Source organism: Moschus berezovskii, chromosome 16 (assembly GCF_049115385.1).
Source record: "Moschus berezovskii isolate FMDL1 chromosome 16, NW_MosBer_1.0, whole genome shotgun sequence".
In the NCBI taxonomy this organism is placed as follows: domain Eukaryota; kingdom Metazoa; phylum Chordata; class Mammalia; order Artiodactyla; family Moschidae; genus Moschus; species Moschus berezovskii.
Window position 1 is genome coordinate 17640954 of NC_142475.1, and position 27327 is coordinate 17668280.

General features: G+C 34.8%; 1 protein-coding gene across 2 annotated transcripts in view; it reads right to left on the reverse strand.

Moving 5' to 3' along the window:
• RNF19A (ring finger protein 19A, RBR E3 ubiquitin protein ligase) overlaps window positions 1-27327 on the reverse strand; it is a 56892-nt gene that overhangs the window by 17623 nt on the left and 11942 nt on the right. For both annotated transcript variants that reach the window (XM_055431750.2, XM_055431751.2), the window contains exons 2-5: window positions 13955-14720; window positions 3537-3745; window positions 1722-1866; window positions 757-919 (exon numbers count right to left, since the gene is read on the reverse strand). In XM_055431750.2, the coding sequence (XP_055287725.1) occupies window positions 757-919; window positions 1722-1866; window positions 3537-3745; window positions 13955-14628 (1191 nt within the window). In that variant the 5' untranslated portion in view covers window positions 14629-14720. The remainder of the gene's footprint in view (window positions 1-756; window positions 920-1721; window positions 1867-3536; window positions 3746-13954; window positions 14721-27327) is intronic.

The following is a 27327-nucleotide window of genomic DNA, read 5'->3' on the forward strand; positions in this document are numbered from 1 at the left end:
AACATAAATTGAGGTCAAAATGAGTCAAAGAATATAAAACATCTACCACACAGTTAAAACTCAACAAATGTTAGTTCCCTTTTTAAAAATTCCTGTTACTTTGTTCTGCTTGGTGCAGGGTTGGGATTAGATAATTTCTGAAGTTAGTTTTCAATTCTGAGATTCTACCAGCAGACTTCTTAACCACTTCATAAATCATCCCTTTAAGCTTTCAATAAAAAAGCATTTGCTTAGCTAATGAAGTATAATTCATCACTCAGGACAGTGGCAAATACTGGGCATTCAGACTTTCACAAAATGATTGTAATCTACCAAACTGCATATTTACTAATAGCAGTAAGAAAAAAAACTTTGAAGGTGGAAATAACTCAGGAACTGATTATTCTTTTGCCTTGAAGGCATAGATTATTTATCTATTAATTTCATAGACCTGAGTGTACAAGGACACACGCATGAGAAAAATGTCAGATGTGTATCCTTTAAAATTTTACATGGAAAGTTAAAATGCAAATGTGCTGAAGTGTCCAGATTCAGATAATTTTCAAGTAAGTCTACTTTTCATGCAGACATACAAGCTTGCCAAACACTGAAAATGTATTATCTTATGAAAAAATAGTAATTATTTTATATTTAAGATGCTAAAAATGACCTGTCTTTAAAAACAAACAAAAAAACAAAACAAACACAAAGCAAAACCATCAGTCTTAAATCAAAGATTAAAAATGAGATAAATTAACAAGGAGTCAAGCATTTTACCTTCCGGCCCACATACACAGGAATGCCAATGATCATGGCAGGGATAGCAATGCCAGCTATTAAGGCAATTCCTACGGGAGCACCAACAAGTGTGCCCAGTTGCCACAATATTTTCTTCTTTCGGCTCCAGGGTTTCTTCCCCCAGAAAGTACATCCTGATGGACTAAAGGAAAAAATGACAATGTAAAGTAACTGCTGCAAAACATCACAGTAACAATTGACTACAGTACATTCAGCAATGACTATAAAAATTCTCAAATTTAGCAATGAGGGGTTTTTCCCCTTTCTTTGAATTCTGGGTTTACTAAAAGCTAAAAAATCAAGGTAAGAACCACCATAAATTATACTAAAAGGATACTAAAGCTGGGATTCAGGTTAAACATTCATTCCTTGTCTTCCGTTAGCCTCAAAACCTTAGGTTTGTCTTTGAAGAGTAAATTAATGCAAAATATGCTTATTTTATCCCTGTTTTAAGACACAAAATTATCTGAATATATCATAAACTCACTCTGTGACCTAAATGAGGAAATTTATATATGAGAAAAGCAAATGGAAATATTTGTGACCTAGCATAATTAATATTAAATGCTGACTTTCCAGTTTAACAGAAACACAGCCAGGAATTTCCTGGAGGTCCAATGGTTAGGACTTGGTGAATTCACTGACCCAGGTTCAATTCCTGGTCGGGGAACTAGATTCCACAAGCTGTGTGGCATGGCCAAAACAAAACAAAACACAAAGCCAAACAAAAAAAAGAAAAAATTTCCGTTTCCTCTTTTTGACTAGTTATTAATCTCAAATGACTGGCATAATAATTGGCTTCCTGTTAAATTTAAGTAGCTAGAATAAAATAGATAGATCTCTTTAAGTAATACTAAGGATAATGCTTTTTCCAAAAAAAAAGTCCTTTTGTCTTACAATATAAAATTATATTTAGATGTAAGTAGCCCCTTCTATAAGCTTACCTGAGATAATGTAAATCTGAGATTTCTTTCATACACAACCAACAAAACTCACAACCACAGACAGCACATGTCATGTGATTACAGCTCCCATCATTCATCTTTATTATATAAGCAGCACATCGTGGACATGGTTTTATATCATCAGCTATTAGGAAAATAGACATGTTTAGTATATAAAACTTGTCTAAAAATAACAATTTATAGTAGATAATCAACTATATAGCATTGCCAAAAAATCTTAATGTGTATAGTTTGTTAACTGATAGCTTTAGCCTGCTATTTTCAGTATATAAAGCACTTTTTCCCCCCCTTTCAAGAAAAGGAACAATTTTACATTAAATTTTCAAGCTGTAAACATTTTTCAAACAGCAGCAAAACAATGAGAACAAAGAATAGCAAAATAATAAAAAAGAAAGAAATGAGAACCAAAGGCAGCTCTAGGCAAACTGGAAACCATACAAGGCTTGTCTTTGTCCCTCCCCCATAGCTGTCTTCAATGAGCAGCACTTCAAGTTCTACAGCTTTTTTAACCATCTCCACTTAAATAAAATGTAGATATTCCCCAGTCACGCAATGGAAAAGAATCTGCCTTTAATGCAGGAGAAACAGGAAATGTGGGTTCAATCCCTGGCTTGGGAAGATCCCCTGGAGAAGGAACTGGCAACCTACTCCAGTGGGAATTTCTTGCCTGGGAAATTGCATGGACAGAGGAGCCTGGACATGAGGTTGCAAAGAGTCAGACATGACTGAGCAACTGAGCACACACATAAGTAGCTAAAGGCTATAAACAGTAAGGCATGCCAGAATAGCTTTAGCTGATTCTACAGAGTACAGTTTAGGTATATTTGGCTCTTCCCGGAATTGCTTCTGAAACAATACGTACAAATTATTATTAATAATACTTTTGGAGTTCTATCCTAAAATCTTCAAGAAAGGAAATAAAACAAGTGAATCAGTGAACAAGCAAGAAAATCCATGTCCATTATATAAAATATCAAGTGTTGAATTTAAAGTTTCTTTAATTTTAAATTCAACTTTAAATATTGAGCAAGACTTCTTTTTCTAGTAGCATAAAGTACATGACTCTTAATATGCTGCTGGTAGGAATATAATTTTCTCAATAAATTTCTGTATTTTCCAAGTTTTTTCCTTTAATAATCAATGAAAAAAGTAAATATTTTTCTAAAAATGAAGTTCCAATAAAAAGTGAAAATTCTATGAATGTACGATAGACTTTTTCTAATTTTTGAGATTTATGATGTATGTTTGCTCATGTATAGATTTCCAGGCAACTTTAAATTTCTAGCCAAAGACATAAAGTTTTCTTAGTGTACTCCCCACCAAGGTATGACTTTGAATCCCTGATCCTGGAATTGGTAATATTGAGAAATAAAAACTGCATTTCGTAAAACATGTAAATGAAAAGGATCCAAAAAATACTACTTAAAATCTGTAACTGTGTGATATTAGCACAATAAAAAATAATCTCTAAGGAATATTAGTATTTAAAATAATTGCTAAGCTTTGCATAAAACACTTTTATTTTAAACAACAGTTTCGGACCATCTTTAGCTATCAGTCATAGAAATCATCTGTGACATTTCTTTTTTTCCTTTCTATTTTTGGACAATAAAATCTTTCCAACTCAATACCACTTTCTTCTACAGAAAAAAATGAGTGATTCTGGGACAGAAATGCTAACACGTAAAACACAAAAGAAGACCAGGGACTGAATATTTATTGCATTTTTGAATTAAAATAACAGGTGTTCTACATGTGTCAAATATTTTGCTAGAAGAAGTTAGATGTAAATACCTGCTGCTCCAGACTCTTGACTATAACTAATGGATGAAGAACGTATAGTTCTCAGACGTAAACTCTGAGCCCTCTCCTGTCGAGCAGCATCACAGGTCTGATTGGGGTGCCAAATCTGCTTACAGTGGTAGCAAAACTCTGTTCCACAGCCTTCTCGCCCACAAGTTAATTTTGGACAGCTAGCACATCCAAATGCTATCACAGCATACCTGTAAAGAATAAGAAAAATGATTTAAAATGTGATATAAAATAAGAGATATTCATTCAGTAAAAAAATTATCCAATTTAAATGCTATTCTTGAAAAAGTTTTATATTTATGCATGAGCTAACAGTCATAAACTCATGAAATCTAAAACTATCTTCCCATTAATATAAAAATGGGGAAAAATAAACAGTTCGCAAAAGACACAGAAATGGCTAAAAAACATTGTTAAAGTTTAATTTTCAACTTTTAACAAGAACACCAAACTGTATATATAGCCTATTCCTAATTTTATAAAAATTCTATTAAATTAGCATTGTATGCACATAGAAAAGACTAAAAATACACCAAAAATCTCAACAGTAGTGGTATTAGGGTTTTTTCTTCTTTGTATACTTAAGAGGCCAATTCATACATTTTGTGAGTATCTTTTATTTATGCATAAATTCTCATATTTTTGTTTTTAAGATGCATGGCAGAAATAGTCTTTGGTACCAATTAATTTCTCAATTCTCAATCAGGAAATGTGTATTTTTTTTGCTGCAGATAAAAGACTGAGAACAGCAGATTCGTGACTAATATCTCTTCTCTAAGTTAAAATTTTTGGCACTTTAAGAATTTCTGACTTAAATAAATTCTGGGCACTCTTAGGTATTTATCCCAGAGAAGTGAAAAGTTACATTTATACAAAAGCCTATACACAAATGTTTACAGCAGCTTTGTCATAGCTCCAAACTGGAAACAGCCCAGATGACTTCAACAGATGATGGTTCAACAATCTACGATACATATATATAACGGGATAGTATTCAACAACAAAAGTGTTCATATACTTAACAACTTGGATCAATCTCTGGGGTATTATGCTGAGTCAAAAAAGTCAGTCTCAAAAAGTTATATACTTATGATTCCATTTATATAGCATTTTGAAATGACAAAATTTTTGAAATGGACAACAGATCTGTGGTGGCCAGAAGTTAGAAATGGGGTGGAGGCAAGGAGTGGGCAGAAGCAAGGTGGATGTATTTAAAAAGTGAGATATTTTAATATGAGCGATCCTTTTGTGATGGAATTGTTCAACACTTTGACTATGGTGGTGGATACACAAACCTACAGGTGATATAACAATATATAACCAAATACGCACACAAAAATGAGTACAAGTAAAACTAAGGAAATCTAAACAAGAAGATTGTATCAATACTGATATCCTGGTCGTGATGCTGCTTTATAGCTTTGTAAAATTATACCATTGAGGAAACTGTTCAAAGGATATAGAGAATATCTCTGTATTATTTCTTACAACTACACATAAATACAATCAATTATCTACATAGACCTTTCAATTAAAAAGTGTAGAGTTTCTGGTTCTCTTTGAAAGAAAACAAGTCATCTATACATAAGAGGCTTTTTGTAAATATCAAACACTTTTGCCCAGAAATTTAGGGGAGTTTTCAGGGCTTCTCTTGTTACTGGCAATAAAATTTAAATACTAGCTGTAACAGAGATTTTTACTGAATTTCAAGGTAATCTATTAAATTATGCAAAATATTAAGAGTAAGAAAGCTTCTCTAATTTTGGACCTCTTGCCCCCTTAGAATCTCACCTTTAAACTTAAATTTTATATATTAAATTCTAATTTATTTCTGATAGGCCATTTTCTAATTACCATCATCTATCATAAACATGTTCAAACATGAATGAATTAAGGCAGTTTAAATCAACACAGGGTAATCTAGGAAAATTTTGTTTCCCTGAGCTCTAAGATCTCCCTGAGGACTTATTCATTGCAGTCTCAATAAAAAGAAAACAATTCTTCAAAGACTATTTTCTCCCAAGTTATAACCTTAAGCAGTCTTTATAACTAGTAATTTTGGTGAAAAGAAAATGGTATTCTCTTCTAAAGAAATCTCTTCTCTACTCTAATTTTTCTTGAAAAAAGGAGAAAAGGAGGGACAGAATGGGGAGACCTGTGGGGGGTGGGGACAATTGTAAGACCAACTATTTTTTTAAGTCAATCACAATTTACAAAAGCAGAAGAAAATTTTAGACTACCAGATTCCACTTCTGCCACTTATTACTTGTATAAAAGTTACACATAAACTGCCTACAACTAAGTTTTCCCAAACATCTAATGAAGTTGCTCATTCCTCTAACTCTTTGCAATCCCATGGACTATAGCCTACCACATTCCTCCGTCCATGGATTTTCCAGGCAAGAATATTGGAGTGGGTTGCCATTTCCTTCTCCAGGAGATCTTCCCAACCCAGGGATTGAACCCAGGTCTCCCGCATTGTAGGCAGACATTTTACCATCTGAGCCACCAGGGAAGTTCTTAAACATCTAACAGGGATTCACTGTGGCTCAGTGGTAAAGAATCCGCCTGCAAATGCAGGAGACACCAGTTCGATCCTTGGGTTGGGAAGATTCCCCTAGAGAAGGGTATGTCAACCTACACCAGTATTCTGGCAAATTCGCATGGACAGAGGAGCCTGGTGGGCTATAGGCCATAGGGTCACAAAAGAGTTGGACATGACTTAGTGACTAAACAACAAAATTCTGGCTTAGCCTCAGTATTCAGCCAAAAACGGCTTCAGCTTTGGTTTGACCTTTTAGAAGGCCAAATCTGCAAATGATTGCTTCAGTGACATTTCTAGTACCTCTGCATTTAGAGGATGAGATGGTTGGATGGCATCACCAACTTGATGGACATAAGTTTGAGCAAGCTTCGGGAATTGGTGATGGACAGGGAAGGCTGGCGTGCTGCAGTCCATGGGTTCGCAGAGAGTCAGACACAACTGAACAACTGAACTGAATGAACACTATCATTTCTACATCAATATAAATAATGTATGTCATTTAGATTGAACATTAATATGTGAATATTCATTTTAAAATAAATGCTGAAAGCCTTTCTAAGACATAACACAGTAGAAATCTAATTGCTTGAAATGATAACATTTTACTGGACAACTTAAGTATATAAATGTACACTGTGCTACAAAAAGAAAATGTAATATTTAGTGATGATTGTGAAAGCCAAATTTAGATACAAATTTAAGAGCTTTCAAAATATTAAACAGGGAAACAGATTTATAGTAAATATGTCAAGATTGCTTTAACTAGATAAATGTAGGAAGAAAATATTCTTTCTGAGCAAACAAATATGAAGCAGTTTAGCAGAAATTGGGCTAAATCATAATTCTAACCTTTGTAGAGGCCATTCAGTATACTAGTATATCACTAAGCAGAACTTTTAAGAACTGACAATTTCTAATTAGTGATGTAGGCTATATAGAGATAACCTTTCAAGAAAAAGCCTTTTCTGGGAATTCTTCACATCATGATGAGAATTAAAAGCAGAATGTCAATTTTGCCATTTCAAAATTTAACAAGTTCCAAAATCTAGCAAAATATCCATAAAAATATGCTATAGCAAGAAAAGTGAGGACTCAAAAACATAGTTTCTTCTCAATAATCAAATTTCCAAACAGCTTTATAAATTCCTTTAAGATGAAAATTTCTTATAGTTTTGAGTCTAGAGACTTAAGTTTGCTGAGAATGACTGCTCGTAGAAGTGCATATCTATTTAGAACATTAAAAAATATGCAGTAATTATCAGGAGAAAACTAACAGCTGACATGTTAGAGTAATAATCAGTCCTAGCATTATGATGTCAAACATTTAATATCTGATCGCTAATTTTAAAAAATTATTTCTTAGAATTTTGTATTTATTCTTGTATCCCAGAAGTTCGTCCCTGGTGATATTACACTTTGAGACAAACACTGATTAAACATCTGGCCACTTGACTTTTGTGAAAAATGCAGGTTTTGATGTTTTTCAAAAATTAGGACATAATAACAAGAAAGAGTTATGGTATTTATATAAAACAAATATATATGGTATTTATATATGGTATGTGGAGGGAGTGAGGGTAAGAAAGAGGAGAGAGAGGTGGGGGAGGGGAAAAGAAAAGAATAGTCACAGCACATCATATGTACTCAAATGTTAGAACTAAAGTACATCAAACTTGTTTCATGCTACTCTGCAAGTTAGGGTATTTTGTCTAGAAAGTTTTTCTTATGCTAATAATTACTGAGTGTTTACTATGTAAGTGTTCCATCTTCCATACATATTCAATCCTAATAGTAACTGTTAAGCACATTTTATCATTTTATTGGATAATATATCAAGGAATTAAACGTACCGAGCATTCACATATTTTGAAAACAGAATGACAGGACTCCGGAAGATGATTTTCATTGTGTGGGAGCCACACTTTTTTTCCACTAGAAAATAACTCTCAAATTATAATGGAAGCAAATGGTAAAGTATTTGCTTTAAAGAAAATTTTCAATGCTCTAGTGCATTAGATATTATTTGTGAAAATAACACACTCAGCAGTTCACAGAAATAACTGAATAATATTAACCAACTAAAAGATATCTAGCTTAAACAGTACGCAAACCTCAGTTCAGAAGACAGTTCTATTTCCTTTTATGATTCCTTATTTAACTCAAGCCTTAACTTTCTGTCTCTATTTTTCAGCTAAAGGTCTCCAGTTACTTGAAATGCTTAAACCTTTCTACTTAGCAGGGGTGGAGGGATAGGAAGAAAGTGGGGCAGAGAGAAAGGCACTGAAACAGAAGAGTTTTTCCAGAAATATTTTCTATTTGTTGGATTACTAAAGGTGATCCATATTAAGAAAGAACTCAGTGGTAAAGTTAGAACATACTAAGCAAAATTAAAAATGAGGGGAAAAATTTTTTTATCCAGGAGTCCAAGGTAACTTCTCCCCAAAAGCACAAAGCCTTAATTAACAAAACCTCTAAAGAACAAAAAATATAATCAGAAACACTGAAATCAGTTGGTCCAGTTAAGGGGAAAAGTCAAGTTTTACATTCAAATCAAAAGGTTCATGATTCCACTAGCAAGAAGTTATTACTTTTCTGTGGAAAAAGAATGACTTAATTTATGTATTTGAGAGTCTAAACAAAGCGACGGAGAAGGCAATGGCAAGCCACTCCAGTACTCTTGCCTAGAAAATCCCATGGATGGAGGAGCCTGGTAGGCTGCAGTCAGTCCGTGGGGTCGCTAAGGGTCGGACACGACTGAGCGACTTCACTTTCACACATTGGAGAAGGACATGGCAACCCACTCCAGTGTTCTTGCCTGGAGAATCCCAGGGACGGGGGAGCCTGGTGGGCTGCCGTCTATGGGGTCACACAGAGTCGGACACGACTGAAGTGACTTAGCAGCAGCAGCAGACAAAGCGAGGCTCATTTCCTGGTTCCTCCTTTCAGGATCTGCTTTCCTAGATAGGATGCTTTCTGTTCTGCTTTCCTGTACATGCTGCAGGGAAGGTCTACAGTTGTCGAGAACTGCCCAGACTATTTGCAGAAGTCTGTCTAATTTCAGGGTGGAGTGTTACCAAGCCATTTAGGATGAGTATCTAAAGCTAACTTCTTTAGCTGACTAATTAGTAAGAGAAAGCTGACATGTCTCTGTGTCTTATATATCAACTCAGTTCTTGTTTTCTAAGGCACATGTATTTGTTTCCTTGGGAGGAAATCAAAGTTGGATCTGTTCTCTATTGTAAAATTTCTAAAAGGTTAGCTTACAAAAGCATTTCCAGCATGTCGAAAGTTGGGCAAGTTATGGCTAAAACCCGAAGAGGACAGGAATGAGAGTCATACAGACAGCATAAAATTCTAAAAATGCATATTCTTTAGTTTCTAAGCCTATGGTGCCATTCTTTTTTATCCATTATTAACAGTTTCTTCCACCAGAGTAAGTTAGTATTTAGAGCCATTTAAATGTCAGAAAATCCACTCAAAGCTTCACAAATCTGATTACAGTTGAGCACATTACTTTAAAATGGTTTATTAACTGTTCCTAAGATATACAGTTTATATTAATGCATATAGTCAGATTTGTTCATTCAATAACTCTTTATTGATCATGGAGTGAACCTGTGGTTATAAAGAAAAAAATACTTTTATTTTTGTACTTGTCTTCCTGCTCACAAATATTAAATCACTTTTTATATTCTAGTATAATAAATGTTCCTGCATATTCAAAGCTCCCCAGTAAAGTCAGAAGTACTCACAGGAGATGACATAGATAATGTGTGCTAATAATAGGGTAGTCTTAGCCAACTGAAACAAGTGATGACAGACACCAAAATGCCAATTTTTTGCTATTTACCTAGACAATGTACAAACTAAGTCTCCTAGGCAGAAGGTAATAAGATATTTTTATCCAAGACAGAGTTTATGCTTCTCCTCCTACATGTCCCTCACCACAATCCTTTTCCTCAGCCATGGCCATGGCCAGATTTTTCTCTGAACTTGTACAGACTGGCATGTTCAAGAAACAGACCAGCTAACTTTACCCTGATTAAATCACCACAGAGGTTTGGCCTCCTAGACCCCTTCTCAACAGAGGTTTTCAGAAATACATACTGTCCTTTAAACAAGCTTAATCTTCTCTGGCCCTCAGAAAAGTAGAAAGAATTTTAAGTCAGAAACCCTCAGAGATCTCAAACAGAAACCAGATCAGGTTTTCTTTTTACTCTGAGCTAAGAACAATTATTTCTCAGTGTGTTAAATAAATCACAGGGTGAATTAAAACTGGTGTCAGATAGAGAAAATGGTCATTTTGGTAAATATCAAATGCAAGAGAAAAGGCAAAAGTTTACATCTAGCATTTCTGAAAAGAGTCTTTTAAGTATAATGTATTGAATACAATGAAAGGGATTAAAATAATACATGCATAAGCATGCCTGTAGTCCTAACATATACTGTGGGTTAAGCATTGCTATGAATAACTGCCAACAGCCAGATATTTATCAGTATCCCTTCTGCCAGATTTCAGCAATAAATATAGCTTAAATTAAAAAATTTCCCTCTGCAAATCCAAAGATTTTAGTAAGTTCCAAGAGGGAAGAGATTTTCATCTTTTGTTAATTATTAAAAATGCCCAGTACCTGGCACATAGGTACATTAAATAGTTTGAATAACTATCTGATTTAAAAAAAAAAAAAAACACTTCAGAAATGGAGATGAGGAATGATAAGTAAGAGTTATAAAAAGCTTACTGTGTGCTCGGGATTACTCTAGCAATAGTATTAAAACCCTTCTCAATCCTTAAAACAATGTAATATGATATTCAAAATCAAGTCTGTCCATACTCATGTTAAGTACAACTATAACTTTTAATACCGCACAATATCATGCAGTATTCCATGTTATCAAAGCATACGTATAAATTTTGTCACAGGTGACCTTTTCTACATAACACAACCAGAAAATCTACAACATAATCAAGTATACAAAATATGCTCTCAACAATTTAGTGTATCAGCATAAATTGAAAACAAATGAAAATAATCTCTGTGGCATTTTCTTTTGTCTTTTGTGGGTAAGACTGACAACCACCAAAACCAAAAATTAATTTATAGCCAAATTAATCAAGGCTAATTCTTGTTCAACTTATATAACAAATCAAGTGGTTTTCATAATAAAAGAATCTATTAAAGTACTTCTATTATTTTATGTGAGTTTATATTTGCGTTAACATTCCTGTCTTCTTCTCCAAAATACTTAAAATAATAAGCCATTTTTACTTTTTACCCATGAAGTCTCAACCAGAAAATGTGCAAAATACTTAAAAGTATAAGATTATGAAAAAAATTTAAATTTATGGAGAAATGTCATATCTATCAAAGGATTTATAAAGAATAATAAAATGAATACCCCCTGCATCTACCACACAAGTTAAGAACAGTATCAGTAGGGTGATCATTTAATTTGCAACCTAACTGGAACACCTGAAAAAGAAAGGTAATGCTATTAAAATGTACACCAGTACCATAATCATGAATTGGAACTACCTTGGGCAAACCAGAATCTATTGTTACCTTACTTGGCTTTGGCTTGAGAAGTTCCTTGATTATCCCTTTAAGTTCATATCCCTTCTTTTTCCTCACAAGAGGTAACCATGAAACTAAATGTATTTTATCCATTTTACTGTTAATGAATATTCTTTGTTTGTTTCTTTGCTATTAAGAACATTCTTAAAGATGTCTCCTAAATAGATGTCTCCTGGCACAAAAGTTAAAGAGTTTCCCTATGGTCTTTAACTAGGAATGGATCTTCTAAGTTACAGGGTAAATGTGTGTTCAACTTTATTAACATAATTGTAGGTGAGCTAACCAATCACCTGTATTTTCCTATAGTTTAATTTTTTTCCTTTTATTTATATAACTTACCTCTATAATCTGTTTAGACTTTGTTTTGATTTATTATATGTTGTGACAATCTAATTTTTTCCCCTCAAATAGCTAATTTTCACAATTCTATATAGTGAATATCAATCCTCTCCCAGTTGGTTTGGCATGATTCCCCCCACATCAAGTTCTTACACAAGCAAAAATCTATGTCAGCACTACTTACTGTGTTCTTTCAGGCTGATAGTGTTGATATTATCTTCTATGATGACATGATCCATCAACCCAGCACAAGAGAACACACCTATTTAGTGACCAGAAAACTTATGCTCTTGGATTTATTCTCTCAATCTCTCCTGGTCACAGGTTGTTACAGATAAGCATCCTTTTAATTTGTTACATCATTTTCCTTAAAGTATTAAATGTTTAAAGGAACTTGTGAAGCACAACTTATCCTGGGGTTCCATGAAAGACAGTTAGAAAATCACATTTTCTCCAGATGAAATGCAATATACTTCTCCCTATTTAAACTCCTGCTATAGGGATATTTGCTATAATGACTTGCATAAGTCCTTTTTTTAACCTAAAATTTGCAAATGACTTGAAATCTACTCTATTGAATGTGCACACCTGCATAGTGAAAACTATTCTACAGGGGTCCATAGGATCAAGAGTGATATAACTGCACCTAAACTGTTCTCTGCTTGTTCAAGTTCTTTAAAGGCACTGTTCATTATCTTTATTTTCTTCCCATCTTTTTCTTGAGAATTTAACCCTTCACAGGTTCCAGAGTTTGCTTCTACCATAGACCTGGAAGCACAGCAACTTCGGCTCAGTTTAGATAGTATTTTTAATATATTATTTTGTGATTTATGTTACAGTATGAGCATCCTGCAGTATAGGAGATCATAATCTGATACTGAATAGTACCTCTGAGTCTTTCACACAACTAATGAATTCATAAAATGTTAAATAATTAGATAATATTTAATGCTTTATGTTACACAGAAATCCTTGGCAGAGAGCCAAGTCCTAGTGAGACCTGGGAAAACTGGTTGGAATTTGCACAGGCTATAAACATATTATTACTTTCTTATTTAAAATTACAGGATTTATAGACTAGATGCAACATGAAATTTGCTGCTCAGTAAGCTTTATAATGAATTTGATTAGGCAGAGTCCTAAAATTGTCATTTGATAAAGTGATTTGATAAATCACATTCCAGTCTTATCTCTGATGATACCCAGATTATGTTGGAAGTTCTAGGTTTTCCCAAACTCCTAACTATAATCTCTGGTTTACTAATGGAATGCTAAATCTCACCTGGTCTTCACGGCTTTCATTCTTGAAAAGCCTATGACTATTTCTTCCTAGTCCTGACAACCACACATGGTAAATGCTATTAACAGGGGCTGCCGTTAACATAATAACCAAAGATACAAGCAAAATTATTTTATTTTAAATATTGGGAAAATATTTGTAGTTCACAAACTTGAGGCAAATGAAGTATTACATAACCTCCAGATCTTGAGACTAGTAAGTACTTACATATTCCTACAGGAACACATCATACTGTGGCACACATTAAGAGGCCTTTCGAAAGGGTCATTTAAGTTTATACAAATAACTCCCCCACCAAAAGCAAACCGACAAAATGTCTGACCATTTTATCTATTATACCAAAGTAAAAATTCTCCAAGTGGATGGGGAAAATCAATATGACTAGATCCTGTACTCTACCATCTTATCCTTTTCTTCTGAAAATAGCCTATGTGAATATATGATGGAAAGACAATATGACAATATAAAAGTGAACATCTAACACTGTACCTGACACACAGTATATACTCAATATATTTTTGCCTATTGAGTGAATTAACTACTTGGCACTTTAAGACTTTTCTTTTAAGTAACAGAAAATTCATATTTTATCCATAGAGAAAAAAATCAACTCAAGAAAAATCAAACAAAATTTTCTTACCCACAGTCTGGAGCTGGACACCACCTACAATCAGGATCTGCAACGAGCCACCGTCTAAGCATAAATTCTTCATATTTTTCCATCAAGACATCATCACTTAATATCAAGCGGATATCATGGGGATTAAACCGTTCAGTACATTCTGGGCAACTGATATTAACTCTACTTTCAGAAATTTCTATCCTTAGATATTGTCGTAAGCAATCCACACAAGATCTATGATGACAAGTCATTATCTCAGGAAATCTGTCTTTAGAATGCCGCAAAAGGCACAAGGGGCACTCTATAAAGTCTCCAACTTGTTTGCTGATGGAAGTTAGCCCATTGTCAGAGGAGGTATTTGTAGAGAAAATGGAGTTCTTATCAGTACACATTTCAGAATGTATACTCTCAATACTTGCAATTCCATCCACCCCGCCATTCAGCTCCCTTGATTTACGTTTGTTATCCTTTTTCCTCCGAAACAGAGAGCCTATTGAAATTCTTCTTTTTTTGGGTGCCTTTTTGACTGAAGGCAAGCTCACAGATGAAGCAGAAGACTGAAGATCTCGATCTGAACCCATCTGCCGATGTAAACTCATGTCTAAAATGCTCATTAGAATTGAGTCAGGGTCTGTGTTTACACACAGCCCTTCATTATATTTAAAGATAAAATCTATTTCTTGTTCTTGCATTCAGATTAAGTCATGATGCTCGAAAATCCTACTTGGTTCCTTCAGAGAATTCTTGAAAGAGTTCAATCTGTAGAAGACTTATCACGGATGTTCTGAAAAACAGAAGAAAACAAAACACCAAGATTATTTAATTGTATTCACCATGTGCATGTCTTTTTAATAAACTTACAAACTCTCTATGAAACGTCAAACAAAAATATACTTTAATCACTGGTTTTTGGTTTTGATTTTTTTAAATAAGGCCAGTTTACGGTAGTGCTAGTGGTAAAGAACCTGCCTGCCAATGCAGGAGATGTAATGATACGCGAGTTCAATCCCTGGGTCGGGAAGATCCCCTGGAGGAGGGCATGCCAACCCATGCCAGTATTTTTGCCTAGAGAATCCCATGGACAGAGGAGCCTGGTAGGCTACAGTCCATAGGGTCACAAAGAGTCAGACTTAGCATGTAGCACGTTAGCAGTGAGCAGTCTACAAGAGATATAAAACCAGTGCTGATATAACAAAGATATTATTTAAACTTAAGAATCTAGATTTGAGTTGACCTTATTATTAAAATCTTGTATAAAACTTATGATTTTTATCATATGCAAACCTCAATGATTCCCACTGCTTTTAGGAGTTTTTTAAAAACTGACTAAAAAATGTACATGCAAATACAAAGGGCTAAGAAGAGCTTATACAACTTTGAAGAATAATGTGTATGTGGAGAAGGAGCAGATTCTCTTACACTGGCAGAAATAATGACTCATTATAAAGTTACAGTAATTAGGAAGACAGTGTGGTAAAGACCAACGGGGAACAAAACGCAGTCCAGGAAAAAAGTCCCACTTATACACATGAATACCTGACTTGCTGTCAAAGGTGACCCTGCTGAGCATTAAGAATGGCCTTGTCAAAAACAAAACAAAAACAACATAGTACTGTTTTACTGGTTACCATCTGAGGAAAGGAACTTAACCTATAGGTAACCCTCTGAATGAAAATCAATTCCAGATGGTTAATAGATCTAAATGTGAGAAGTAAAATCATAACACTTCTAGCATTCAGTAAAAGAGACTATTTCAATGAGAAGATTTCTTAAATGAAACATACTAAAGTACCTGCCATAAAAGACTGTTAATTCGACTACAATAAAATCACAAGATAGTATTAAGGGAGTGGGAGAAGACATTTGTCACATAAAACTAAAGGACCAGTAACCGGAATACAGAAAGAATATAGAAATCAAGACAAAGCAGAAAAATAGAAAAATGGGTGAGGGATGCTCACAGGCTCTTCACAAAAGAATATGAAAAAGTGCTCAACATCATTTGTTGTACACATCAAAGCCATACTGAAAGACACCACACACCCAGCAGGATGGCTAAAATTCCAAAAGACATTTCCAAATGTTAGCAAAGATGTGGACTGCTGATAGGAGTGTAAAATGGCATAACTACTTTGTTCAACAGTATCTACCAAATTTGGACATATGGATATTCCATTACAATATGTAATAGTATCTATTACATACTGATACTCCTAGATATGGATGCACAAGAGAAATGGATGCATACATGCATCAAAACATTCACATAACAATATTTATGGCAACACTAGTTATAACAAGCCCAAACACTGGACACAACCCATATTTCTATCAACAGTAGAATGGATAAATAAATTGTGGTATATTCATTCCACTCTAGTATACCAGAAAGCAATGAAAATGAATAAAATACTGCTACTTATAAAACAAATATGAATCTCTCATAAAAGGATGTGTGTATATGTGCTGTGCTTAGTTGCTCAGTTCTGCCAACCCTTTGAGACCCCTGGGCTGTAGCCCGCCAGGTTCCTCGGTCCATGGGTATTCTCCAGGCAAGAATACTGGAGTGGGTTGCCATCCCCTCCTCCAGGGGATCTTCCTGAACCAGGAATCAAACCAGGGTCTCCTGCATTGCAGGCAGATTCTTTACCAGTTGAGCTACCAGGGAAGCCTGTGTGCTGTATCTGTTCTGTTCAGTCGCTCAGTCGTGTCTGACTCTGCGACCCCGTGAACTGTAGCCTACCAGGCTTCTCCATCCATGGGATTCTCCAGGCAAGAATACTGGAGTGGGTTACCATTTCCTTCTCCAGGGGATCTTCCCGACCCAGGGATCGAACCCGGGTCTCCTGCCTTGGAGGCAGACGCGTTAACCTCTGAGCCACCAGGGAAGCCCTGGCTGTATAATTCAATTTAAATAAAGTTCAAAAACAGGTAGAGTTAATCTCTAATATACGTCAGAAGTCAGGACTATAGCTACCTTTTGAGAAATGGCACATGTACAGTGGTTACAAAGGTGTATTCACTTTGTGATAAATCACTGACCTACAGACTCACGTTTAATGTGTTTTTCTGGGTGATCTTTATATCAGAATTAAAGGTAAAAAAAAAAAAGTTCCCTGAGGTGACAGTCACACATATTCTTAAGAAAGTAAGAAAGGCTTACTTTCCTAACACAAAATCTAGAAAGCCATTTCACTCAGGCAAACTTTATGTCCAACCGTTTATACCTTCCCATCATCTGCTGCATATTCCCTTAATTCTGAGGGAAGTACAGTGTAATGGTAGACTCAACTAAAATTTTCTGCATATTTTCTTCTCTACAGTTATTAATTTCTCTTGCATCTCAAAATGCTTTCTGTACTCCAGGGTTCAATATAAGTATCAAAGAACAGACTATCTTGGGGATCCTAAGAGTTTATCACTTAAAACATTAAATCAGTGGTCACCTGGAGAATTTTTCAAACACACTTTTAGAAATTTGATACCCACATAATTTATTATCCACCTAAGAACCTAGTACGAGTGAATGAGGTGCTATTAATATTTAAAATAGGATGTGTGTATGTTAGTTGCTCAGTTGTGTCCGACTCTGGGACCTCATGGACTGTAGCTTGCCAGGCTTCTCTGTCCATGGAATTCTCCAGACAAGAATATTGGAGTGGTTGCCATTCCCTTCTCCAGGGGATCTTCCTGATCAAACCCAGGTCTCCTGCATTGTGGGCAGATTCTTTACCGTCTGAGCCACCAGGGAAGCTCTTAAAATAGAATAATGGGGACAAACTAGAACATATGGTGATCCCACTCAGGGAGCCTTTCCAAAACATTGTGCAAATAAACAAATATGCCTTAAAGGAAAATAAACCTGAATACTAAAAAATTTAATATTTTTATATGGTAAAAAGTATAATAAAATAGGAAGACACGATAAATCAGTAAAATACAACAATATTTTACATATAACAATGAACAACTTTCCTTAGTATACAAACGGCTTTTACACATTAGTGAGAAAAAGATGTACAACTCAGTGGTAAAATGAGCAAGGATACAGGAGGAAGAGTTTGGAGAAAAAAAAATACAAAAATTAGGAAGACAGGAAACAGTGTTCAACACACTAGAAATGAAAATTCAAACAGTAGATACCATCTCTGTAAACATTAGGCTAATAAAGGTTGAAAGGGTTGGTGAGTGTGTACTGAAAGAAGCACCTCACATACTGTTAAGAGGAGAGCAGTCAGCACAACTCTGGGGAACCAATTTAGCTGACTCATTGGAAAAGACCCTGATGCTGGGAAAGATTGAGGGCAGGAGGAAAAGGGGACAATGGAGGATGAGATGGTTGGATGGCATCACCGACTCAATGGACATGGGTTTGGGTAGGCTCCAGGAGTTGGTGATGGACAGGAAGGCCTGGCGTGCTTCAGCTCATGGGGTCGCAAAGAGTCGGACACGGCTGAGCGACTGAACTGAACTCGAAATGGAACTGTTCTTTGACCAGCAATCCTACGTGTAAAATCTATCCTTCAGAACTTATAAGGACACAAGTGTGCAAAGAAAGTGTGCAAGGAAACTCACTGCAGCATAGTTGACAGAGGAAATAAAACAAGGCAAACAAGCCCCATACAAAACCTGGAAATAAGTGTCCAACAGGGAACTGGTAAAAATAATCAACCACAATTTACAGGTAATGATAAGGAATAGATCTCTCTATATAACACTGAATGAGCAATAATAACTGCAAAACAGTAGTATGATTAGTATGAAACTGTTTGTGGGGAAAAAAATGCACCCACAGAGGCTTACAAGTACCTACAGAATTTCTGGAAAAATATTAAACCATTAATAATAGCTATGTTGGGGAGAATAATCTTTAGTATTCACTTTCTGCCTTCTGCATAACTTACAATTGTATCATGAGCATCTATTGCTCACAGGTTAAAAAAAGAAACCTAATTGAACCCCACAAACAACAACAAAAAAACATATTCCACTCTAGAATTAGCCAATCAAATTGAGAATGTGGTCCAGAACTTGTATATTTTGCAAATGTTCTCAGTAATTTAGTTGCACACACTGATCAAGAACCACTAATACTAAAGAGTCTGCTAAATTCTTGCACTTAAAAACAGAATTCTGTATGCTCGGTCTCCAAAACAAGGCTACTTGTTTTTCATTACTTTAGGTACTAAAAATAAAAGTTCCATTAAAAAAAAAAAAAGACAAAAGAAAACCTCATGAAGAAACACTTCCAAACCCATTCTACGAGGCCACCATCACCCTGATAGCAAAACCAGACAAAGATGACACAAAACAAGAAAAGTACAGGCCAATATCACTGATGAACACAGATACAAAAATCCTCAACAAAAATTCTTGCCAACAGAACCCAACAACACATTAAAAGGATCATACACCATGACCAAGTGAGGCTTATTCCAGGGATGCAAGGATTCAACATATACAAATCAATCAATGTGATGTAACATATTAACAAACTGAAAGATAAAAATATGATAATAGATGCAGAAAAAGTGTTCAACAAAGTTCAGCAACCATTTCTGATAAAAACTCTTCAGAAAATGGTCACAGAAGGAACCTACCTCAAATAAAGGCCATATATGACAAACACAAACAAACATTTTCAACAATGAAAAACTGAAAACATTTCCTCTAAGATCTGGAACAAGACAAATACCAGATTAATAGTTGCAGGATTAGCTTTTAAAAAATAATACAGTCAGAGTTATTGATAGCTAACTTATTTATCAATAACTTTCAGTAAGTTATTGAAAAACTCAACATTCAAAAAACTAAGATCATGGCATCTTGTCCCATCACTTCATGGCAAATAGATGGGGAAACAATGGAAACAGTGACAGATTTTATTTACTTGGGCTCCAAAATCACTGCAGATGGTGACTGCAGCCATGAAATTAAAAGATGCCTGCTCCCTGAAAGAAAAGTTATGACAAACCTAGACAGCATATAAAAAGGAGAGACATTATTTTACCAACAAAGGTCTGTATAGTCAAAGCTATAGTTTTTGCAGCAGTCATCTATGGATGTGAGAGTCAGACGATAAAGAAAACTGAGAGCCAAAGAATTGATGCTTTTGAATTATGGTGCTGAAGAAGACCCTGGAAAGTCCCTTGGACAACAAGATCAAACCAGTCAATCCTAAAGGAAATCAACCCTGAATATTCATTGGAAGGACTGATGCTGAAGCTCCAATACTTTGGCCACCTGATGCGAAGAGCCAACTCACTGCAAAAGATCCTAATGCAGGGAAAGACTGAAGGCAAAAGGAGAAGGGGGCAACAGAGGATGAGATGGTTAGACAGCATCACTGACTCAATGAACATGCATTTGAGCAAACTCCAGGAAACTGGAGGACAGGGGAGCTAGGCGTGCTGCAGTCCATGGGGTTGCAAAGAGTCAGGCACGATTTGGCAACGGAACAACAACGAGAAATAGGAATGGCCCACAACTGGTATTTCTACCACGTATGCTAAAGCCTTGTGGACCAAAGATGTAGTATAAATGCTGATAACTTTGTACCGACACATCAAAAATGTTGATCATTAATTCTGGTCACTACTGAAGCCCAAGCTATTTCATATTCAAGTGAGAGTCAAGAAAGGAGATAAAGAAGTAAGACTTTCTATTTTAGATTCTATTAAAAAACTATTTTATATTACAAAAGCATAACAGGCCATTAAACTTCTTAAGCAATAAACACTTATGTTGAGAGGTTGAGAGAAGATGATGAATAAAAGAAAAAATTTTAATGAATATATATCTGGTATTAAACATGGTTCTCACATGTTTTTAAGTCACATTTTGCTTTCTGTGAACTAACCAGATGTTCATATTCTGCTGCTGGTATAAGGTTTTTTTATATAAAGGAACTCTACTATTATGTCTCAAATACATTAAAAAAAAACCCAACAAACCTGCATGGCAATTTTCCAATGTAGAAATGAAAACTTTCGTGTGTGCGTGTGTTCAAATTCACATATTTTTCTCTTTATGACTTTTGGATTCTATATTCTTGGAACAATTCTGCTCACTCCAAGACCACATTTTTAAAATTCATTTCTATTTCTTTCTGGTACTTCTATATTTTGTTTATTGCTTACACTGTTTATCCATTTCAATTTATTTTCATGTTAGAACTAAGTAGAGATCAAAGTTTGATTTTTTCCTAAATGGCTAGCCAGTTTTCTCAACACCAGTTACTGAATAATTATCTCCTTTCTACCTACCTCTGACCTAATTTGATAAGCTACTACTTAGTATATAAATTTCTTGCTATCTAGGTGGTAGGGACTTCCAAAATATGCTCTGGAAGTAAACAACCAAACTGTTTTGCTCCAATTTTTCTGCTATCTAGGTGGTAGGGACTTCCAAAATACTTGCTGCTATCTAGGCAGTAGCGACTCCAAAATACGTTCTTGAAATAAACAACCAAACTGTTTTGTTCCAATTTTTGCTCCCACCAATTGGAAAGGTGCTTATTTCTCTGGATTCTAATCAACAGTCTATATTATTTCGATAGCTTTTTCTAAGTCATGAAGAAAAAAAAAGTAAGCTACTTTCATTTCTATTTCTTTGATTACTAAACAAATCAAACATTTGTTCACACTTACAGCCCTCTTTATTTTTTCAATGATTTATCTGTTCATATGTTTTTGCCCATTTTTTACACTGGAATATTAATGGTCCTCTTCAATTTTAAAACGTTCATATTTACTTCCTCTTACTATTTGCCCTTTAATTTTGTGATTTTTGAAGTAACGAGGTTTAAAATGTTTATTTAATCACATCTACCAGTTCTTCTGTAAATTCTTTCATTACTTTATATGCTTACAAAACATTTTCTGGGGATAAAATCCATTTATTGACACATTTACCATTTGTGGCACTTTCTTTTCCTTCTTGTTGCTCCAAGTTTCATCTGATGTCTTGATATTATTTCCCTCCAGCCTGAAGAACTTCCTTAAACATTTCGTGTTGCAGATTTCCTAACAATGAATTCTCTCAAGTTCTGTTTATTTGAAAAATGTCCTATTTCACCTTCATTTTCATGAGTATTCTTTTCTGAATATAGGATTCCAGGTTGATAACTTTCTCCTTTCAGAACTTAAAACAGGTCATTCCATTTTCTTCTGATCGTCAATCATTTCTGATTAAGTCATCATTCACTGATATTTTAATTCCTCTATAGTAATGCGTGTTTTTTCTCCTTTGGCTGTATTAACATTTTCTTTCCATCTATGATGTTCAGCAGATTTGATCAAAATATACCTAGATGTTATTTTCTCTATATTTACCATAGTTGGGGTTCATTGAACTTCTTCAATTTCAAGTTGATTTAATTTTTTGGCAATTATTTCTTTATATATTTTTTTTTACTCTACTGTCTGTGTCTCTCTCTTCTCTCTCTTTCTGCCAAGGCTCTGTTCATTTTTTGTATTTTTATCCATTCTCTGTATATGCAAATTTTTACTGATCTACCTTCTAGTTCATCAACTTTTTTCTCTTGCCTTCTCCAGTCTGTTGTTAAACCTATTCAGTAAAATTTTTACTTCAGTTTTATTTTTCAGTTCTAGATTGTCTATTCTGCTATAGTTCCTATTTCTCTGTTGAAATTGCCCACCTATATTTAGTCATCATGATCACGCATCTCCCTTTAGGTCACTGAATATATTACAGTTGCTTTCAAGTTCTGTTAATTCTGCTAATTTTAGGGCCCGCTATCATTCTGGGGTCAATGGTCATGACATTATACCACATTTTCCCAATTCTTCACATGTCTAGTAGTTGTCTATTATAAACTGGGTATTGTGGACATTATGCAGTAGAGATATCTTCTCCTAACAGTGAAAATTTTCTGTATACCTGGCAGTTAAATCTCTGGCTCATAAACTCAAACTTGTGGAGGCTTGGTTTTATGTTTTAAAATGTGTCTCTGAGCACAAATGTTTTACCAAGCTCCGTCAATTTGGTGGGAATCAAACACCAAATTGTCTCTCCTGACCCGAGTACCAACTGAAATCTTTACCCAGTTTTTCCAGTCTGTTATTATTTTCCACTGAGCTCCATGGACTCTCTCTGCATAGTTCAGGGGTCACTAGCATATTTTAGGTGAGTTTTTCATAGATTTTAGGGCTATCCGACTATAACTCCCTCCATTTATCCACTCAATTTCCAGCCATTCTGGCACTCCCAAACTCCATCCCTTCACACCTTGAGCCAGTAAGACTAGTTTTCTGCTTGATTTTCAGCTGTCCTGTGTTGCATGATCTTTTCCTCAAGAGGAAAGTTGTATATATTTGATGCAGGGGAAGCATTTGGCAGTTTTCCGAAGGATACCTTTACCTAAAGATCTAAGATAAATATTCTTGAATCTGTATATGATACCATTTTAGGAAATTTTGGCTTAAGTATACAATTCATTGTTCTTTATCAGCATTAATTCACTTATTCTTTCAACAAGTATGTTCAGTGTTTATCACATGCCAAATACTCTTCCTGGTGGTAGACACAGAACAGTGAACGAGAGAGACAAGGCCCCTGTTCTGTGGAACTCTCATTCTAGTGCATCCAAACCAAGCACTGAACAAAGACATTTCGGACTGTCTTCCCCAAACAGTAATACTAGACTTTTCAAGGATATAAATTATAATAAAGTGATTCCCTTTTTTCATAAGCATAATTTTGAAAGAAAAGACTTGATTTTATATGAGCATATATAATAGTCCCATAATCTAAACATTTTAGTCCCCAAATCTAAATATTTATCAATATCTATTTAAAATTTTCTTTCTAAAAGACTACATATGTGCTTTTGACAGCATTCTATTTTTCACAATGACAGTAGTATTTTAGCATCATAAATAGTAGACAATTTAAGCTGTACAAAGAGGGGTCATTAGTTATCTGACCAAATTATCTAATACAGAGAAAATTAACTTAGCTAACTGAGCATGACTTCAGAAGCCAATATTGGTGAATAAACAGTAGGGGATATCCTCTATACTTAACTAGATTTTTTGGCCCTGCTCTTCCTCTAGAGTTAAAAAGTTCCTAAGGCAATGGAAAAAGGAAATATTTATCTTCCATAGCATTTCCTATACAGAGTTGCAAACAATAACATATCAAATTTAACTGTGCCTAGGTACAATTTAATGTAGTAGCTAACTATAAAAAACAGAATTAATCATCATAAGCCATCCTTTGATCAGACCACAACTGGAAGTGATGTACTAGAAATGATGTATCTGCATACAAGCTAATTGTGGCCCCAAGTAAATACAGTTTTTGTACATCTGAACAAGTTCATTAAATTCTTTGGTTTTTCCATATGGATTTCTCTGTACAGTGATACATCACTAAAGTTCATTATAATGAAGTTTCATATTGCTCAAAAAGGTTATTTAAATGTTTAAAGTTATCTTAAGTTATGTCATTCATCTTGCTGGTGTCAAATGTGAAATGTTAAATGTTATATGTTATGCATGTGAAATGTTAAATGTCAAATGTTATATTTTCCTCTAATAAATCTATTCCCCAAGATAGCTGGAAATTCAGCTCTCTGGGTATCATTTTTGCTGTCCAAATAATATTAGACAAACTCTCTTATAAAAACTCTGACTTATTAAATATCTCCTTATACAGTCAGTTAAAGTAAAAATATAATAGGCACAATAATAAATTTTTGGTGAAGGATAAAAATGCTTAAAAACACAGCTTATCCATGGATAGGCTTCATAGAAATCCATGAAATTTCTAAAATTGTATAGTAAATTTTATAAATATAGGTATATTCCAAAGATAGAATTCATAGATTTCAACAGATTCTCCAAGGAGTCTAAAGTATAACAAAAGATTAACCACTACTGCTGAGATGGTGGAGTTTAATTCACCAGTAAAAGTTAACATCAGATTCTGTAAATTGGGTCTGCTCTCACTAATTTACATTATTAGTACTATATTCATATCTATTCTAATTATTAGCTCAGTTAGAACACAATTCTATTCCTTTAAGATAAGTTGCAGTTCCAAAGACTTAAGTTTGGGGAAAAGTTTAAAAAAAATAAACCACCTTCATCTGTAAAACAAATGTCTCAGATTCACAATGCAAGAATAAAGTATGTAGGTGGCCTAGAGTAACCCATCACACATTTAAAAAACAAAATCTAACAAATAAAGACAAATTGTTGTACATTCAAAGGAAAGCTGTGTATAAAGATATTACAGAGCTATTATGTCATCTTCACTTAAAATGGCAGTTACCACTGAAAATTTTAAGTTCATCAATCCTCATAAGGTAAGTCAATAACACTATCTCTATCCCAAGAACCCAGATTTCTTAGATCTGTATATAATATGCTCGTATTTCTGAGGACAGATTCCAGTAATTAAAAGGCTTTTAGGTTGTCTTTCTAGCACCACTGCTGACTGTTTCTCACTGGCCATCAAACATTTTACTTCTTTGTGCTGTTCCATTTTAAATAGAGATAGTGTTTAAGTAGAGATAGTGTTAGCCTGTTTCATTTTCCTTCCATTTGCAGCGAGACACAGTCATGTGTCCAGTTCTGGCCAATGCCATGTGAGGATGATGATGATGCATGCCACTTCCAGAACTAGTCCCTAAATCATCCTTTCAATCATACTTTGAGCTCTCTCCCTTTCCTCACAAGCTGGCTGAATGTAGTAATTTCAGTGGTTGACTCCAAGCAGGTCTTTCAGGACAGCTGAGTCACAAGATGGAAGGAACTGGGACACCTGAGTCACCCACATGGTTCTTTGTGTGAGTGAAAAATTAACTTTTATAGAGTTCCGCCATAAGTTTTGGGGTTTTTTTTTGTTTCAGACACAACTACCTTACCCAAGATGAGATAAAATGAGGGAATAACTTAAGAGTAGCTTGGAAGGAAAATTCTGAAAACAAATATAAGGTAATAATAGCTTATTTTTATTCAGAGAGTAAAGCATGGGACTTCGGAGTCACAAAGTTTGGGTTCAAGTTCAGATTCTGACACTAGCTGTGTCACATTGCGTTAAATTACTAAGACAGTTTACTACACTGTAAAATAGGAATAACAAATAACCTACAGTCCACAGATTACTAGGATTAAATAAAATATATAAAGAATCTAGCACTAGTATGACATATTAATCACCTGACAAATATTAGCCATTATAAATATTTGAGAAGATGACACAAATGTAACTAAGCCACCTACTGGATAAAACTTTTAAAAAAAGATTATCATGCTTAAGGTTAGAAATAAAATGAAACAAACTGTTGGCTCTGAAATGGCTTGTCTAATGTAATCAGAATACTTAGCCACTTGCAAGTTTGGAATACATCATTATAGAACATAAATTTCTCCAAGATGAATATCGTTTTCACCCTTATGTTTATATAGTTGTAAACTTACAATAAGTGGTCTAACATTAAAAATGGAATAAGTAAATTCAACTTAACAACTTTTATACATAGGGGAGGTGGAGGAAGCTCAACAGATCATTAACATAGGCACACTGTTTCCAGCAAGTTTTTTGGAAAGTGAATGCTTATCAAGATTCAAATATACTACCTTGAGCTCTATCCCTCTAGATAATGTCTAGGATCTCCTAGAAACATAAACTAAAAGTTCAGAATAAACTATTCCCATATGCCACAAAACCTCCCCCAAAAGACAGTTTAAACTACTGCAGAAAGAAAAGGCATTAGTCATTCCATTTTCCAATAAGAAAAAATACTTAAAACATTTTGACTAGCTCCTTCCAGGAACTATTTAGAAGGGCAAACAACACAGCAAAAAGGAAAAGGATGGAAAAGTATAGTGCAAAATGATGTGTGTGATGGAGTGCCCAGAGACATGAAAAAAAGTTTTTAAAACAGGTTAAAAAAAAGAGCGAGCTGTCAAAAAAAAAAAAAATCTTTTTGACTGGTTAAAATACTCACTGCTATACATCAACAGAAGGGAGATATTAACATAGTTTGAGATATTAGTCGTTTGCATACTTTTGAATTTCAACTTCCCTACTTGAAAGCTAAAGTGATTGGATGAAGTAATGTCTAAGGTCTCTTAGTCCTAAAAGACTGTGATTCTAACACACAAATACATATACAGCTGTAACACACATCATGCGTGCGTAGTCGTCCCCAACTCTTTGCAACCCTATGGACTGTAGCCCGCTGAGCCTCGCAATTTCCCAGGCAAGAATACTGGAGTGGGTTGTCATTTCCTTCTCCAGGGGATCTTCCCAAACCAGGGATTGAACCCGCATCTCCTGCATTGGCAGGTGAATTATTTACCAATGAGCCACCTGGAAAGCCCAATACATAAATACTCTAGGGTTGCTGCTGCTGCTGC